This window comes from Pectinophora gossypiella, chromosome 3 (assembly GCF_024362695.1).
Source record: "Pectinophora gossypiella chromosome 3, ilPecGoss1.1, whole genome shotgun sequence".
Lineage (NCBI taxonomy): Eukaryota > Metazoa > Arthropoda > Insecta > Lepidoptera > Gelechiidae > Pectinophora > Pectinophora gossypiella.
This window is the reverse complement of record NC_065406.1, coordinates 6,755,624-6,773,929: the sequence shown is the minus strand read 5'-3', so window position 1 is coordinate 6,773,929 and position 18,306 is coordinate 6,755,624. Positions and strand designations below refer to the sequence as shown.

General features: G+C 37.3%; 1 protein-coding gene across 1 annotated transcript; it reads right to left on the bottom strand.

Moving 5' to 3' along the window:
* Window positions 1–4,934: 4,934 nt before the first annotated feature.
* On the bottom strand, window positions 4,935–18,042 carry LOC126381765 (cytochrome P450 6k1-like). The gene is made up of 9 exons (XM_050031239.1): window positions 17,616–18,042; window positions 17,120–17,275; window positions 16,257–16,441; window positions 15,782–15,942; window positions 9,879–9,997; window positions 9,265–9,370; window positions 8,336–8,581; window positions 6,135–6,333; window positions 4,935–4,956 (listed from the first exon to the last, which is right to left on the bottom strand). The coding sequence occupies exons 1-8, from the start codon at window positions 17,985–17,987 to the stop codon at window positions 6,161–6,163; spliced, it is 1,518 nt and encodes a 505-aa protein (XP_049887196.1). The 5' UTR covers window positions 17,988–18,042; the 3' UTR covers window positions 4,935–4,956; window positions 6,135–6,160.
* Window positions 18,043–18,306: the final 264 nt, after the last annotated feature.

The following is an 18,306-nucleotide window of genomic DNA, read 5'->3' as shown; positions in this document are numbered from 1 at the left end:
ACTTCGAAGTGTGGTCGTTTTTTTATTTTTTAAATGATCTAAGCTACTTTTCAGTATGTTTCGTAAAAATCCCAGAGGCTACTCCTCATTTTTTATCCCATGGCAATAAATACTCTATTAAAAACCCTTTAACAAGGTTATTACGAGATTTGCGATGTTCACGAGCTTCGAAATTAAGTACATTTTTGGGATGCTTGGAAGATAAATTATTGTTCGAAGTAACTAAGTACTTTATTTATTATCTCGTAAAACCCATCGTTAAGCTAAGGGCTGCGGGCGTTTTGATAAAACTGTCAGTTGGTTTACGAAACAAATCAAAAATATTGTTGTTTATCGATATTATTTTGATTTTGTTTTCCTTTATGAAAATCTTTTTTTAATTCTTTGAGAAGTCTGTTTCAATTTCAAAGAGGTGTGGCAAGTTGGGTTGTTCAGATCAAATAGATGCCACAAAGGAGGGATCTAAACGACGTTGGTGTTAAAAGAGAGATGTTTGCTATCGCCTGGGACTGCTGACTGGATGTTTGCATATACACAGTTGTAGTTTACACCCTAACGGTTTGCACAATCCTAATGACTTACACTACACACCTTCCTCGAAAAGGTGCCAACTGAATTCCGATACGTCTCCTGTAGAGATGGGCATTATTCGAATAAACAATTGTTATCCAGATAATTATTCGAACAAACAGTTATTTTGTAACGTAATGATTCGCGAATAACTGGGCGATCTGAATAACTTATGAGAACATGTTTGAACAGAGAGTGGTTATGGAAACAAATATTGAAAGTTCTATGAAATAATAATGTTAAAAAGTAACCTGCAGATTGAAACAATAAGTACTTACTAATTAACACTAATATCCCTTGATTTATTTAATTCATTATTCGAATACATTTTCTTCAAATAAGCGAATTATTTTTTTAAAGTATTTTTGAATAACGAATAAAACTAATTTATTTATTCCCTATTCAAATAACGCCCAAACACTGCTCGTGGGAAAATCTCGCCTATAATTCCACATTTAAAACTTATTAGAACTAGTCATGTTTGTTTTCATTTTCCACTGCATAATTTATCATATTTATCTAATCACACAAATATCAGATGCTCGTGCTAGATGTATTTCCTGAGGACTGACGAAATTAAAAAGAAGCAGTATTGGGTATAGAGAGTTGAGCCAACTCAGCAAAGTAGGTAGGGGAAGCTTACTTTTCACCATAGGGGTGTAACACGTCGTCATCGCATAATGTACGGCCGTCTTGGGAGTTTTTAATACATTGCGAGATAGCACTGTAATAACGTGCGAGCGCACCCGTAATATTGTGTGAAAAGTTTTGTATTTCTCAAAGGTGCAATATTTTGACGACTTCTGGGGTGTCCCTACCGGTTAAAAAATGTCTCGTTTTGTAAATAAGTGTTTGAAATTCGATCCCAGCCCCCGCAGCATCTTGCACGCATATCGCGCGCGTTGCGTTATATGAAACAACGTTATTGGCTACGCGATAAAATAAAGGTATTTTATTGGTTCAAATATCGCGTCGCGCGTGTGGGGTTACCATATTACGGCTGCTGGTTTGGTCATTATTAGGAAAATCTATTTTATTGTTTTCGGAGGAGATACTTACCATTACCATAGATCTGTGCGGTAGAGTATGTTTCTTGCCGATGAAAGTTAACAATAGTGAATATATGTTTAGTTTCTTTTACCTCCGGCCAAGTAGTTACTGCCATTTGCGGCAAAAATAAGGCACGGAAAAAAGCTCTTGCTACATTTTTCTACTTTTTTTGGAAGGGTGTTTGTATTATAATTCTAAGAGGGTTTTAACAACCAATTTGAAATACTTTCAGAAACGGTCGCATTGGTTTTGTACATGTATCATTCAATGACGATTGACTCACAGGATTATCCCTTCTAATCTTCTTCTTTATCGTCTATTGATAAATGTTGTGGTTTCGACAGTTGTTTTATGATTTATCCTTATGTTTATTAAGTACGTAATGAGATTTATTCTTAAGTGTCAATAGCTATTAGTTTTTGCATTTGTAGGTAAGGGAAAAATTACCTAATATATTTTTTGTATTCTCCTCATTTACTTAATATTATGTAGTACTCACGCACTGTGCCCTGTATACTCTTTTATCTACTTAGTCGTTTTGTGATAAGAAATAATGTATATTTGTGTTTAATATATTTATGTACTTATGCGTATATTTCTATATTATGTGTAAGTATATTTATTGTCCATTGTATAAATTATGAAAAGGCTATTTTATTTGCGCGCTGTGTATGTCTAGGTACACAATTATATCCCACATCGAAGGTTGTTTGGTCACTGTTGCTCACTTTAGTTTTTCCTTGTAACCTGTTTTGTTAATTAACTAATGTGTTTATTAACTAATTAATTTAGTAAGTAGATAACACGTAATGTTACATTTTTATCACACTATTTAAAGATTAAATGTTAGTAAGTACCTAACAGAATTTTTTAAAATCATTAATAACAGGGCTTTTCTCGTCCAGACTGCTTCGTTAAACTTTTTTTGATTGTTGTTTTGTGTTTGTGCTATAGAAGATAATTTGTAGGTTGCCTGGAAGAAATTGCTGCATGAGCAATAAGGCCGCCTGTTGTGACTTTCTGTAGCTGTTGTCTTTATTTCTGTGTCTTTGTTTTAAGTGGATTAAAGAGTTTTTGTATTGTATTGTGTCCATTGAGCTCAATAAAGAATTTTATCTATCTATCTATCTATCAAAAAAAAAAAATCAAAAATATTTATTTCTTTAACAGAGATGGTACATAATAATATTTGCAGTTGTGACCTCCTAGTAAGTGTGAAACACCTGTGAAACATCTATAATGATTATATTTTGATTTATTACCTGTCCTTATTATGTTATTAAAATCAAGTCACGCCCCATTAACATTTACCACAGAGGATTTCTAATTAGGCATAACGGATAATTTTATATCGATTTCGATAACTAACTGAGACGTAAGTTTAAAACTAATAATGTTTTGTTACTATGTTTTATTTAAACTTGTCTGCTGTACTTTGGAAGAGACAGGTAGATGGTGTCGTGGTGTGGAATTGTCAAAATAAATATGCACAGATATTCAGTCGCCGATATCGGTTGGTTTTATTACATTGAATATTACAATTGTTTATATACGGTGAGGATTACACTGGGTTTTTATCACACACAAAAATATATCGCGTACACAAGAATATGGAGTCGAAATGGAAGAGAGAGAATGTCAGTGTCAAAACAGTTGTCAAAGAAATAGAATGACTTTTTACTTTTTAAATTGTTACTAGACACCCAACATCATGTTAGCATGTCTTGCAACCAGTAAAAGAATACATTTCTAACAGATAGTAGGTAAGTACTTAAAAGTCGTTTTTGTCTTCCTCTTTTTTCAGATTGACAGAGGCCTGTACGCTAGTGTCCTAACGTTTCTCTATAGGCTGTTTATAATGTGTGTGTATTATATTATAATAGGTAGACGTACCGTAATTCTTGGTTATTCTAGAACATTCCATTGCGAATGGTCGTTTATAGTCGGATTAATAGGCGTATCGCATATCAGGATTACTAGCAATTTGATGTATGCGCCCGAGCTCGCCCATCTCACGTCCGGTGTCAAATCTCGGTCGTTTCGTTGACAGTGGGATAATTCCATTTATATGTATAGATCAAAGATGCAATTTAGGGCAGATTATTATACTATTATGGTTTATTCATTTTCTTCGAAAGAGAACTTAGATTATAAAATAATGTAGACCTATCTACCTATATACCTATATTTTTGTCCTATTCCTTATTGTTGACACCTAGTAATACAATTCCATAAGTTTTATTGGTGCCACGACAGTGGTGTCCTATAAAATGCCTTTCATGAGAGTCCTAACTTATTCTTACAGTGTAGGTTGTGAGGTGGAATAACAGCCTCATCAACCCTGGTGTCAGGGTTATGATTGAGCCGCCAAAGGCCCCTGACGTGGCTCATGTAACGATTACTCACTTACATCAGTAAATAGTACCGGGAACGACAGCTTAACGTGCCTTCCGGAGCACGGATCATCTTACTTTTGGACAATCAGGTGATTAGTTTGTAATGTCCTGACGAAACAAGGGATCACAAAGTGATTTTTGGGATGTGTCCCCACCGGGATTCGAACCCGGGGCCTCCGGGGCGTGAGTTCGAACGTTCAGCCACTGGACCACAGATTAGTCCTAACTTAAATGCTTAAATGCCTTTTTATAAAAAATTACTTTAACTAGAACGAAACACTTAGGTACAAACTGTTTTGGGACTTATTCGTTACTAAGTAGTTACTAGTCTAGCAACTAAGTAGGTAAGTATTTGTAGATTTTGGGAGACTATCCTATCTACCCTCTTATCAGACACTAACTTAGGCAGAATTTATAATAAAGTCAACTACTGTATTATTTTTACGGATATCTACCACGGTTGACTGCTTTTATATGGAGGGAAGATTCAGAAAGTAGATATTTAAGCGGAGTAAGTACCTACAGATTTTGTTTTGAATGAAAATTATGCAGAAAATTAAAAGACTTGCCCCTGTTTCGCCCTGTATTTTTCTTAGACAAATTAAAAATAAATACAAATATCTTTCATTGCGTAACAAGGTTATACTTTGATTTTATGACGTGCAAATTGCAATTGAAAACCGCGAGCGAGAAAATCTAAAAAACAATAACCAAAGAAAATAATAAATTAGTCTTAGGTTCTGAAGATTAGCCCGAACATACATAAGTAGACGGATTGTCATCAGGTTTTCCATGCCTATATATTTATTGCATAATATATACTCGTACATCTTAGAATATTTATACGTACTTACCTATTAATTTGTTTACAAAATTATCCCTGTAATCAAACTCCATACTAAACATCTGATATCTCAATCTGTTCGTCCGCTCCGGAAACCTGAAAAGGGTCGGTAAATTTAACAATGTATAATCAAAGATAAATCACGATTAATATACGTTGAACGTATAATAAAGGATCGTCTATTTTATGGTGATATCTACCTTTTTGTGTTACTCCACCGACCCACAGTGGAGCAGAGTAAGTACTCTATCAACTTAGTACTCTACATAATGTTTAAACTCATAAGCTCATGACTATATTCCAATTGGGGTAGTCAGTAACACAACTAAGTACCCACACCTCACCGAGATTTTGTTAGACCAACGTGATAATAGGTAAGCCGTTTCGCCGTTTATATAATGTTAGAGTTTGGTTGAATCGTTTTAATTAGGTACATAATCATATTGTTTTTTGGCCAATAGGCGAACGTCGTGTCTTATAAGGAGGTGAAGGAATTAGTCTTTGATAGACAAGAATGGAGAATGCTACACCGACAAGAGCGCGGCTCTTAAATTAGTGATGTGAGTCAGATGTGAGGCACATTGATCTCTGAAATAATACTCAGGGCATTGAATAAAGAATAAATACAACATACTACGTTCAGGGGTTGATATAAAATGACCCTGTAGGCATAATAGAGACACTTTTTTTTTTTTTTTTTCTTTATATCCTTAATCTAAATACATAGTTTGAATGATGCCGTTAAACCACAGAGGTTACCTTTACCTTTGTTTTCGCGGATCACGTGTTTGGGAGCTTTTAATTCCCGAGTCATCCAGCAGATTGTGCCGGCGACGCAGAGAGAGCCCTCTTACACGAAGAGGGTGTGCCTCTTTTCAATTTCATTAATTTCTTTGGAAAATCCCATTCTTTGTTTTAGGGAATAGATCGTTAATCTTGAAAGTTAAGACGGATTGTTATCAATTTATTATCGCTTAAGACGCTTACTAGGTAATTTACGTACGCGAATAATAATCAGTTTTCGCTTGATTGAATAAGCTATTTGGAAGTCAAATCACCTACAAAATTTTCTTGTTATCTTAGAAACTGAATGACAGCACGATATCTTAAAATAGCAATAAAGTATATAAGTACTTACCTATAAAGTATTAGTAACGAATTATCCTTTTGTACATTGGCTTTTCTTACTGCCAGTCTAGTAGATAAGAAATCAAATACGTGCAAAGCAATACCCATAAAGATTATCAAATAATTTATTAAAAAAAATACATTACATAAATCGATATAAAATATAAATAGCTTAATTAGCTTTATGTCGGCGAACGAACTTCACGCAGCCGCCATTTTTAGGGGCCAGTAGGACACTATAAGGGTCGGGTTGCACTATATAGGGCACCGGGCCGGGCTCCACTCTGTACTTGTGTATCAACTGGGCCAATGCCGCTCGCATCTGCATCATGCCGTATCGCTTGCCTGGAAATCATTAATTAACAGGGTTATTGTCTTCACTTCTCGCCTATTGGCTTAGCCTATTTTTTTGACGTGACTTATTGTAGATTGGCCGCAGATGGCATTAACTATTTGGCCGGACCGGCATTGACTACTTGGCCGGACATTGGCTTAGCTTAGACTCTCGGACATAAGTACTACCTAGGAATCATAAAAAGATGTTACTTATTTATACTATATTACTAATGTTATGTAACTAAGCAGGTAGGTACAGGAAAGTATGTTCGCCGAATAACTTTAACTGTAGACTAATTGTGACCTTTATTCGGTAGCAAGTTAGAATAGTTTAAATAAACTTAGAATGTTACTTATAGTTCAAGAAAATAATTCTCTCAACAAAATTTTCGAAAAAACCTACAGTGAAACATCTGAAGCCCTGTCGGGACCTGACGAGCGCTACTATTGATTCACACTATTTACTCGTTCGTTCCGCTTGAAATATTATCGGGTCGGGTTAGACGTTTTTAGAGTAGGTACCTCTATTTTATTTGTCAGCTATATAACAAGCGCGGGAATTTATACGCCCGAGATAAACATTCTTGATGGAATCTATGTCGGTCTTTGGATCAGGACAGTAGCAAGGGCGGATACAGCTTTTATGTCTTGGGGTCACCAGGGCGCAGGCAGCCTATCTCCGTAGTCTAGTTTGGAGAGTAACATTATAACCTTGAAAGTGAGTTTTTCATTTTTTCACGCTGAAACCGCTAACGGATTGCATTATTATGTGCATCTTCGTATATATCTGAACAAACAATTCATTTGTTTAAGGTTATAAATACAATTAGATAAAAATTGCCATCCATGGCCTAACCTGTCGCCCAGGGGCGGGGGAGGTCATGACCCCCATAACTCTCCCCCTGAATCCGTCCTCGTATCCGTCCTGTGTCTATTATTTATACATTTTACAAGCGAATATTTTCTATATACTTAGTCTGCCTGAAATAACACTGCTTTATTGATTGACGCATTCGTGTTTTTTTCTAAATATAAAAGTGACGATACTTCTCAGTTTTATGTTTCTAGCGTTTTGTTTTTTCGTAAATGCTAATAGATAGATTTATTTTTCGATAGTATCGTAACGTAGAGTAAATAATGGCACATCAAATTCTCGATATCACCCTTGTAAACGACGCACGAACATTTTTAAACGAATATCACTTTTACTAAATTAATACAAAGGAAAATACGACCGCTCTTAGAGAGCTAAAATTGAAGAGAAAAAACAAAAGACAATCACACTATATAGAAGAATAAAACATATAAATTCTTATAAACTAAGGAGATTGTATTTTATTTATTTATTTTATTTCATTTTATAAAACGTATTAAATCCATATAAAAACGTTCGTGCGTCGTATACAACCCTCATCAGATGCTACCTATGTTTAAATACAACATAATATCAATAAGGTTTACCTATGTTAGCGGTCTCCCTGTCAGAAGCGAGAGCAGGATATTGTGAGGTGGAATTATAATAATAGGTATATTCGGCATGCTAACCGGCCGAGGTTAGTTTGACGATTGAGAGTTACCTTTGCGATGTAGATCAGGAATTGTCATATAATAATTACACCTATCACGTACCTACTCCGTCATTAGATAAGGGGTTTTGTATAATCGTCTGTTTGTATCAGTTTAATGACAATCGTCGTCTTAAATGTTTATCAACATCTCACAAATTACTCTACGTGTATATAAGTAAGTAGTTTGTTTGTAACAGCTATAAGGTTAGGTTAGGTTGTAACGTTATCACCCTTGCAAGAGGTCATTGATGGCTCAATAATAACCCTGACACCAGGATTACTGAGGTTGTTCATCCACGTCACAACCCACACGATTGAAGAAAAAGCAAAATATAAATTGCGAATAGTAAAAATGTGTCCGCAAATATAAATCATCTGGGTTGACAATAAGAACTAAGTTGTAATTGTTCTTTGATTATTATCAATTCATCAGGTTTATTTACCTATGCAAAATCGAGGCCCTTCTCCAAAGGGCAGGAAGGTGTATCCAAGGTTGTCGTTTTCAGAAGCAGCAGTAGGACGGGACGGGTCCCACAGTTCCGGGTTGGGGTGGTACCGAGGGTCGTGGTGCAAGGCCACCACATTCACCAGCACTGGCACCCCCTCTTCTATCCTCACCCCCTCCAAGTCGTATGCTTTAGCGCATATTCTGTCCAAGTAGGGCACGGCTGGATGCTTCCGCATTGTTTCTGCAAAGTTCACGTTGTTTTAGTATGTACTTACGTAGATATATGTATAGGAGTTTTGTGGTCTTTAAAGAGTTACATGTTGACAACATCTCGATGTGTTTTAAAGTCTGATATGATTGTACAGTCATGAGCAATATCATGTACCCACTTTAGAACCCTGTCGCACTACTTATCATACTTATTTGACAAAAAACTTAATGTGACGTGGTTTCAAAGTGTATACAAATTAGTACTCCTGACCGTTCGTGGCTTGCCGCCTCATGTGATGTTAGAAAGTGACAAAGTGACCTAAGATGAATGCCTATTGAATCCGATGTTGAAGCCCAATTTGGAACTCTAGCAAAAAAAAAAACAAATTCCTAGTTGGAATTCCACACCTAACATTACCTGCCCGAATGATAAATTAAGAAACGGATTGCTACGTGATAAATCGATACCTGCTGACAACGATATTTTTTAATTCCGCCGTTCCTCTCTCGTCTTGCTGTGGATAAGTGACACAGAGTTTGTAAGCGTAAAGATTGAAAGTTTCATAACAATAGAAAAAGAAATGGTTAGTATACAATTTATAATAGAAAAATTGGTGATTGGGGCGGAAGAATTTTTTAGATAAGTAATATAAAATTGTAGCATAATTGAATGACCCTTGAGCAAAAAGTAATGAAATATAACATCCCGCGTACCGTAAAGACAAGCGGATAGGTACTCGAGTTCCATTAAATCATCGTACTCCAAAACTTCCTTTCCGCTCCGAGTTAACGCGTCGCTGACTTCCTTATAAAGTTTTTCCTGGAAAATGTTATATAAAATCACTTACGGCTAATCCGACAGCAAGGACATCGTTTTATAATGTGATCATAAAAGTTCACAATGCTTTCGATTTAAGGAAAAATAAATTTCAACATGAATATGCTCTCTCCGGCTGTTCTTCTAGGTACTGAAAACGTTCCATGAGGAATAAGTATTATTTTTTAAAATTTATTTTCTCCTTGAAAATATGAAATACAGAAGCGTAGGGATTCACATAAATCAAGATATTTCATTTTTGTTTCAAGCGTACACGGCTTAATTATTAATTGTTTTTTAAAAACCTTCCTTCTCTACATTTACATTTAATTTAGCCGAAGGGTATTTTAGCATTGTTTGCTTTAAACAAGGTCTGTTTGGATATTTTCTTAATTATGTTATTTTTAAGGACTCCAAAAAGTGAATGTTGGCTGGTAAACTGAGACCCAGGAATGAAGTAAGAAGGGAAAAAAAACAAGAAGTTTTAGTCCTGTCTACATCCGTAATATACCTGTTCTTCGGGATGATGAGCCAATTCATGCAGGCAGGAGCTGAGTGTTCCTGAAGACGTCTCTACTGAGCCTAGAATGAAGACTGCTGCTTGAGCCAGCATCAGGTCATCTGCTAACTCTAAAACAGAGTTATTAAAAGTACTTAATTGAATGTAAGTACAGTAAAGCTCTATTAAAGGAATATAATATACACTTCTCATCAAAAAAATCGAAACACTTCCGTTTTCATTGTTTCTGTCCGAATTTAACACAAAAAAGAATTCATAAGATGAAAAAAAATACATAAATGTATAGCTGGCAGTTTGGCCATTACAGTAATAAGCGAAAATTCTAAATTCAAAATTAGAATTTCATTTGTTTATCTTATAAACGAAATGAATCACTGTTTTGAGACAAATGTGTATTTAGGGTTGGAGTACATTTAGCGTTTAAAAACTAAAAATTGGCGCCTATCCTTAAACTTTTTGTTTTTTATTTCAATACTGTGACTTTGGGACGTCTGAAAAAAGGATTTTTTCTAAAACGTATGGATACTTCGCCCACAGAAGCCGCCCAAGTTGTGGCGTTGCTGGATTCTGGCCTTAGTCAGCGTGTTGTGGCTGCAAGACTGCATCTAAGCCTGTCATCTGTTCATAGAGTCTATAACCGTTATCGGGAGACTGGTTTGTTCACGCGCCGTTCAGGATCTGGCAGGAATCGGGTCACTTCTGAGCGAGATGATTGATTTATTGTAACAACTTCTTTAAGAAATCGACGCCTTAACGCTTTTCAACTGCAGCAACGGCTTCGTGTTGTACGAAGGGTGGCTGTAAGTGACTCTACAATTAGAAGAAGGTTGAAGGATCGTGGATTGGTACCGCATAAGCCAGCAAATGGGCCGAAATTAACTGCAGACCATCGAAGAGCGCGCCTTAACTTTGCACGTGAGCACCTAAATTGGTATGACCAATTATTATTATTATAATATACACTTCTCATCAAAAAAATCGAAACACCTTGCAAGTTTACGTTTTGTCAGGATTATCAGAAAAATGTGTACATTTAGGAATAAATGTTAAATGTCGTTTAATAGTGAGTAATATGAGCTTATCAAATCTTAATGTTAATGTTCTAAATTTAAATGAATTTTTCATAGGTTTCGTATTTTGTTAAATGAGTCATTTTTATTCCGTATGGAGTATAAAGGAAATGGATAAAACAACACACGTAAATGAAAAAAAAAGCTAAAAAACGTTTATTTAATAACTTGTATTCCCTCCCCGAGCTCTAATTACTGCTTCCATACGGTTCTTCATCGATCGGATGAGAGTCACGATTACATGCTGTGGTATATTGTCCCATTCCTCTTGGATTGCATCTTGCAGCTGGCTAAGTGTTTCTGGGGCAGGATCTCTTGCTCGAATTCGTCTCTTTAATTCATCCCACAGATGTTCAATGGGATTCATGTCCGGGCTTCTTGCTGGCCATTCCATAATAGAGATATCGACTTCGTTAAGATAATCTCGTACGACGCCCGCGGTGTGAGCCCTAGCATTGTCGTGCATGAATATGAAGCCGTTGCCAATAAAATGTGCATAGGGCATCATGAGGCTCGAGACACTCTTCGACGTACCGATGACAGTTTAGTGCAGGCAGACGTGGCCCAGACACGAAAGCAAGCTCTGTCTTACCGTCGGCGCTGATTCCTCCCCAAACCGTCCACGAACCGCCACCATAGCTGACCTTTTCTTCAATGCAGCATTGTGCATAGCGTTCTCCGTCTCTTCTGTAGACCTTGTTCCTTCCGTCGTTACCATACAGCATAATTTTACACTCATCAGAAAAGAGAACTTTGCTCCACTGTAGGTATGACCAATTTAGGTGCTCACGTGCAAAGTTAAGGCGCGCTCTTCGATGGTCTGCAGTTAATTTCGGCCCATTTGCTGGCTTATGCGGTACCAGTCCACGATCCTTCAACCTTCTTCTAATTGTAGAGTCACTTACAGCCACCCTTCGTACAACACGAAGCCGCTGCTGCAGTTGAAAAGCGTTAAGGCGTCGATTTCTTAAAGAAGTTGTTACAATAAATCGATCATCTCGCTCAGAAGTGACCCGATTCCTGCCAGATCCTGAACGGCGCGTGAACAAACCAGTCTCCCGATAACGTTTATAGACTCTATGAACAGATGACAGGCTTAGATGCAGTCTTGCAGCCACAACACGCTGACTAAGGCCAGAATCCAGCAATGCCACAACTTGGGCGGCTTCTGTGGGCGAAGTATCCATACGTTTTAGAAAAAAAACCTTTTTTCAGACGTCCCAAAGTCACAGTATTGAAATAAAAAACAAAAAGTTTAAGGATAGGCGCCAATTTTTAGTTTTTAAACGCTAAATGTACTCCAACCCTAAACACACATTTGTCTCAAAACAGTGATTCATTTCATTTATAAGATAAACAAATGAAATTCTAATTTTGAATTTAGAATTTTCGCTTATTACTGTAATGGCCAAACTGCTAGCTATACATTTATGTATTTTTTTTCATCGTATGAATTCTTTTTTGTGTTAAATTCGGACAGAAACAATGAAAACGGAAGTGTTTCGATTTTTTTGATGAGAAGTGTATATAGCTACAAACCCACTGACTGACTGACTCACTCACTGACTCACTGACAGGGTTGTTCTCCCAGAAGGAGCGTCGGGGGGTAAAAATGGTGTATGGGGGGTGTGATCGGGACCTCCTGGTGAGTATGGGAAAACTTCCAGATCTTGGAAAACTGCTCCGCATCAGGGAGACACCCTACAGTCTGGCGCAACTATTATACCTGGATCAATTTTTTTTTCGCAATACCTATTTAAATCTTGGTCAAATTCTATTGTGGGTGAAAAAAAATCAAAATGGCGGAAAAACAAGATGGCCGCCATACAAAAAAATATTTTTCCAGAAAATGTCTCGGGGGTAAAATCTGTGAATAGGGGTGTAATCGGAAGGTATTGTTGAGTATGGAAATACTGCTCGATCTTGAAAATCTGCTCCGCATCAGGGAGACACCCTACGGCCTGGCAAAACTATCGCACCTGGAACTTTTCTGTTTTCACGAAACCTATTTAAATCTTGGTCAAATCCAATCCCCGGTGAAAAAAAACCAAAATGGCGGAAAAACAAGATGGCCGCCATACAAAATTTTCGTTTTTCCTGAAAATGCCTCGAGGGTAAAAATGATGTATAGGGATATGATCGGATCGTCATGTTGAGTACGGGTATACTTCCAGGTTTTCGAAAACTGCTCCGCATCAGGGAGACACCCTACGGCCTGGCAAAACTATAAAACCTGGAGCAATAATTTTTTCACGAAACCTATTTAAATCTTAGTCAAATCCATTCGCCGGTGAAAAAAAAACAAAATGGCGGAAAAACAAGATGGCCGCCATACAAAATTTTCAGTTTTTCCCGAAAATGCCTCGGGGGTAAAAACTGTGAATGGGAGTATAATCGGAGTGTCTTGTCGAGTAAGAAAAATGTTCTCAATCTTTGAAAACTGCTCCGCATCAGGGAGACACCCTACGGCGTGGCGAAACTATCGCACCTGGAACAATTCTTTTTTCGCTCAAAGTATTTAAACCTTGGTCAAATTTTATCACCGCTGAAAAAAAATCAAAATGGCGGAAAATCAAGATGGCCGCCATACAAAATTTTCGTTTTTCTCAAAAATGCCTCGGGGGTGAATATGATGTAAAAAGGATGTGATCAAAATGTCATGTATGGAAATGCTTCCCGACCTTCAAAAACTGCTCCGCATCAAGGAGACACCCTAAGGCCTGGCGAAACTATCGCACCTGGAACATTTTTGTTTTCACAAAACCTATTTAAATCTTGGTCAAAATTTATCGGCGGTGAAAAAAAAACAAAATTGCCGAAAAATAAGATGGCCGCCATATAAATTTTTGTTTTCCCAGAAAATGTCTCGGGTGTAAAAATAATGTATAGGGGTGTGATCGGAACGTCATCTTCGAAAACTGCTCGGCATCAGGGAGACACCCTACGGCCTGCCGAAACTATCGCACCTGGAACGATTCTTTTTTCACGAGACCTATTTAAATCTTGGTCAAATCTTATCGCTAGAGAAAAAAACTAAATGGCCGAAAAACAAGATGGCCGCCATACAAAGTTTTGTTTTTCCAGAAAATGTCTCGGGTGTAAAAATGATGTATAGGGGTGTGATCGGAACGTCATCTTGGAAAACTGCTCCGCATCAGGGAGACACCCTACGGCCTAGCAAAACTATCGCTCTCGGAACATTCTTTTTTTCACACAACTTCCTTAAATCTTGGTCAAATGCAATCGCCGGTGAAAAAAAATCAAAATGGCGGAAAATCAAGATGGCCGCCATACAAATTTTTCGTTTTTCCTGAAAATGCCTCGGGGGTAAAAATGATGTATAGTGATGTGATCGGATCGTCATGTTGAGTATTTCAATTTTGCTTGATCTTGAAAAACTGCTCCGCATCAGGGAGACACCCTACGGCCTGGCAAAACTATAAAACCTGGAGCAATATTTTTTTCACGAAACCTATTTAAATCTTGGTCAAATCCAATCGCCGGTGAAAAAAAAACAAAATGGCGGAAAACAAGATGGCCGCCATACAAAATTTTGTTTTTCCAGAAAATGTGTCAGAGCTAAAATTGATGTATAAAAACTGCTCCGCATCAGGGAGAGACCCTACGGCCTGGCGCAACTATCGCACCTGGAAGGATTCTTTTTTCACGAAACCTATTTAAATCTTGGTCAAATTCTATTGTGGGTGAAAAAAAATCAAAATGGCGGAAAAACAAGATGGCCGCCATACAAAAAAATATTTTTCCAGAAAATGTCTCGGGGGTAAAATCTGTGAATAGGGGTGTAATCGGAAGGTATTGTTGAGTATGGAAATACTGCTCGATCTTGAAAATCTGCTCCGCATCAGGGAGACACCCTACGGCCTGGCAAAACTATCGCACCTGGAACTTTTCTGTTTTCACGAAACCTATTTAAATCTTGGTCAAATCCAATCCCCGGTGAAAAAAAACCAAAATGGCGGAAAAACAAGATGGCCGCCATACAAATTTTTCGTTTTTCCAGAAAATGCCTCGGGGGTAAAAAGTGTGTATGGGGTTGTAATCGGAACGTATTGTTGAGTATGAGAAAACTTCCAGATCTTTGAAATCTGCTCCGCATCAGGGAGACACCCTACGGCCTGGCAAAACTATCGCACCTGGAACTTTTTTGTTTTCACGAAGCCTATTAAAGTCTTGGTCAAATTCAGTCACCGGTGAAAAAAAATCAAAATGGCTTAAAATCAAGATGGCCGCCATACAAAATTTTGTTTTTCCAGAAAATGTCTCAGAGGTAAAATTGATGTATAGGGGTGTGATCGGAACGTCATCTTGGAAAACTGCTCCGCATCAGGGAGACACCCTACGGCCTGGCAAAACTATAGCACCTAGAACTTTTTTGATTTCACGAAAACAAGATGGCCGCCATACAAAGCTTCGAACTAATACAGGACACGCGAGCAGCTTGCTGCGAGCGAACCACGCGAAATCTAGTTTATTCCTAAATGTACACATTTTTCTGATAATCCTGACAAAACGTAAACTTGCAAGGTGTTTCGATTTTTTTGATGAGAAGTGTATAAAGATATATGAATCAGAGACAGATAAGCGTAATATTTGGGTGATATATAGGTTCGTAAGTATGTTAGGCTTAAATATATTTAAGGCCTCAGTACATGAATCGAAGGAATTAAGGATTATACCTACCACATCGCAGTTGTATTGCAAATTGAATTAAAACTACTGAGAACTAATCAACTAATTTCCAGTGTGATAATTTAAAGATAGTACCTGATCATTAAATATTTTGTATTGCATAGAGAAACTTACGTGAACCGGCTTCCGCTGGCAATTTCATAGTTTCTTTCATTTTTAGTAAAAGTTGAACTAAGTCCTTATGTTCTGTTGTTTTAGAATTTTCGCGTTCTTTCACAACATTCCAGAACAACTGTTTTACGTATTCTGTGGCAGGCCCTGAAAAGAATTTGAACCTGGAAATTAAGAGGCATTTCTGTTATTTCATGCTTAACAATTTATTGCTTTTGCTTTAGGTACTGTTTTGCTAATGTTCCCAGATTTCTTAGGTACTTGATATGGAATATAATTTATTAAATTAATTTAAAAAAACACCAATATATTTTTGTATTAATTTATATTTATGAACTCAAACCTCACATATCTATGCGGAACTGTTACTGACTGGGTTGCATGCAACAGCATCCACCACACATTTAACACGACAATAAAGATTAACTGAAAGAACAATTGAAATATGTAGGTAACAGGTGAAACATGTAATACTCACTTGAATATTTTCGCGATGACAGGCATAAAGAAAATCATGGTGAACTCCAAGCCGCGCCAGAATGTCCACCTGACGATGTGGCTGGTAATTACCCAGAGAGGAGAGTCGCTACCACTCAACACACTCACACGCAGACCGAACACCGTGTAGCCGACTGTGTCTGATGTGTACATTGTGAATAGTTCCTGTATACATTACACAAAGAATATGCTAATTACTAGACTGCACTAAAATGTACCTACGTTGAATTTATGAAAGATCATTTCAAATATAACCATACCTACCGTGTACTGTATCTGATAAATACTTTGTAAACATCTCGGGCATATCAAAAGAGAAAACATCCCAATATTCCCAATTAATATCAGTCTGTACCAAGGTTTACTACTATTCGTTAGCTCAAACATAACTCCTTCGATGTGTACAAAGTTTCTGTTCACATCAAACAGAGCTTTCAGTTCCTGAACTGCGACAATTTAATGAAAGGTGTGTGTGAAGTCTAGAGGGTAACTAGATTAGTCGTCGTACGTAATAGCTAGCTGGCGCAAAGTATCTGGAATAACCGGGTTATGGAATACTGGTGACTAGAGACTACAACGTTGATTTTGCGAGTTTTTCACTTTTGTTGAAATACATAAACTCACACTTGTAATCACAAATGGGATGGACAGAGCCAGAAGTAGTCAGAAAACAATTTTGAGAAATCTTTGATGCAACGTGAGCAGTTGTTGGTTCTGATGAAATAGTGATAGTTGATCAACCATTCCGGCCATTATGTTAGAAATATATGGTAGATTTATCAAAATCCAGTTTAAAAACAAATGTCATAGGTAGGGCTAGTAGCTGCTATTGTGGTAGCGTACCTTAAGGTTGACTGGTTGTTTCTTGTCAATGTAGTCGCGTTGGATTTTTTGTACTAATTCCGTGGCGTTTAGGTTCATCAGTTCTGTGATAGTTCTTAGTTTAGCAGTGGTGAATGACGGTGCCACGTGGTGTCGCATCTCCGACCATATTGGATTCTGCCAATAAAACAATAATATTGTTTAAACATATTCTGTTTCTATGCTGTTATTTTAGAACATCATCCGGCTGGGTTAATTGTTGCAGTATGCAAATATATTAATTAGTGATTATTCCGTTTCACTCCATTTAAATTTCTAGCTCGGTAAAAGCTTTACGTTTGACTTAATAGTTAATTTTAGTTCTGTACGCTCACCGAATGTCCAGTGTAACAACTTTGTATCCTTAACATTGGGTAGAAAGTTAAATGAATGAACGTGAAACAATTCAGACTTTGCAACGAAGGAATTCGGAAAGGTATTGCCCATCGGATTTCCTACCTACAACTGCTCCACGTACCTTCACTGTGAATAAATTCAGCGAGCCGAGCGGGTCTGAGCTGTTGGAATACAAATATCTGTCCTGGAAATTCTTGAAATCTTTCACCAGGATTCGCCGAGCGAGCTCCGGAGACTGCACCACCAGAGCCGGTTGCCACCCCAAGTAGATCCCGACGTAGTCAAGAGGATGCTTTCTTCTCAGATCGTCGAAAAACTCCCAAGCGCTCTTTCTCATAATAAAACTCAAGTTCCCAAATCCCCACACCGGCTTCGCATACGGCACACCGCGGATTAGCCAGTAATCGTAAATTTTGGACACATTTCGACACACGAATATTAAAATAATTGAAATGGCGCTAGCAAGGATCCACGTAATATTAAAACCAAACATTTTGACGTCCGCTATAATTAACGTTCCAAGTTGAAATGAATTATTATTTTGTTAATTATCGTATTAAGTCAGACAACATTATCATTGTTTAATTATAATAATTATCAATTAAATCTAAACAAAATAATTACATAATATGCACATTATGTACCGATAAGATTGGCTGAACCATCACCTACTTATATTCGTTAGGTACTCTGTCAATAAGCCGGGTACATACATATTTTTCTTGACCTTGACTCTCCAAGACTGCAGATTATTTTATCTAGTCTCTAGGTACATGGCAAATTAGAGGGTTGTGAATTCTGATAATTTGGTC

Excerpts from the sequence above, each read along its gene's own strand:
- LOC126381765 (XM_050031239.1), bottom strand. The coding sequence starts at position 17,987 with ATGTTTGGTTTTAATATTACGTGGATCCTTGCTAGCGCCATTTCAATT. Across the intron at positions 9,371-9,878 it reads CTCATCATCCCGAAGAACAG|GAAAAACTTTATAAGGAAGT; the intron begins GTATATTACGGA and ends AACATTTTCCAG. Across the intron at positions 6,334-8,335 it reads AGGGCCTCGATTTTGCATAG|GCAAGCGATACGGCATGATG; the intron begins GTAAATAAACCT and ends AATGATTTCCAG.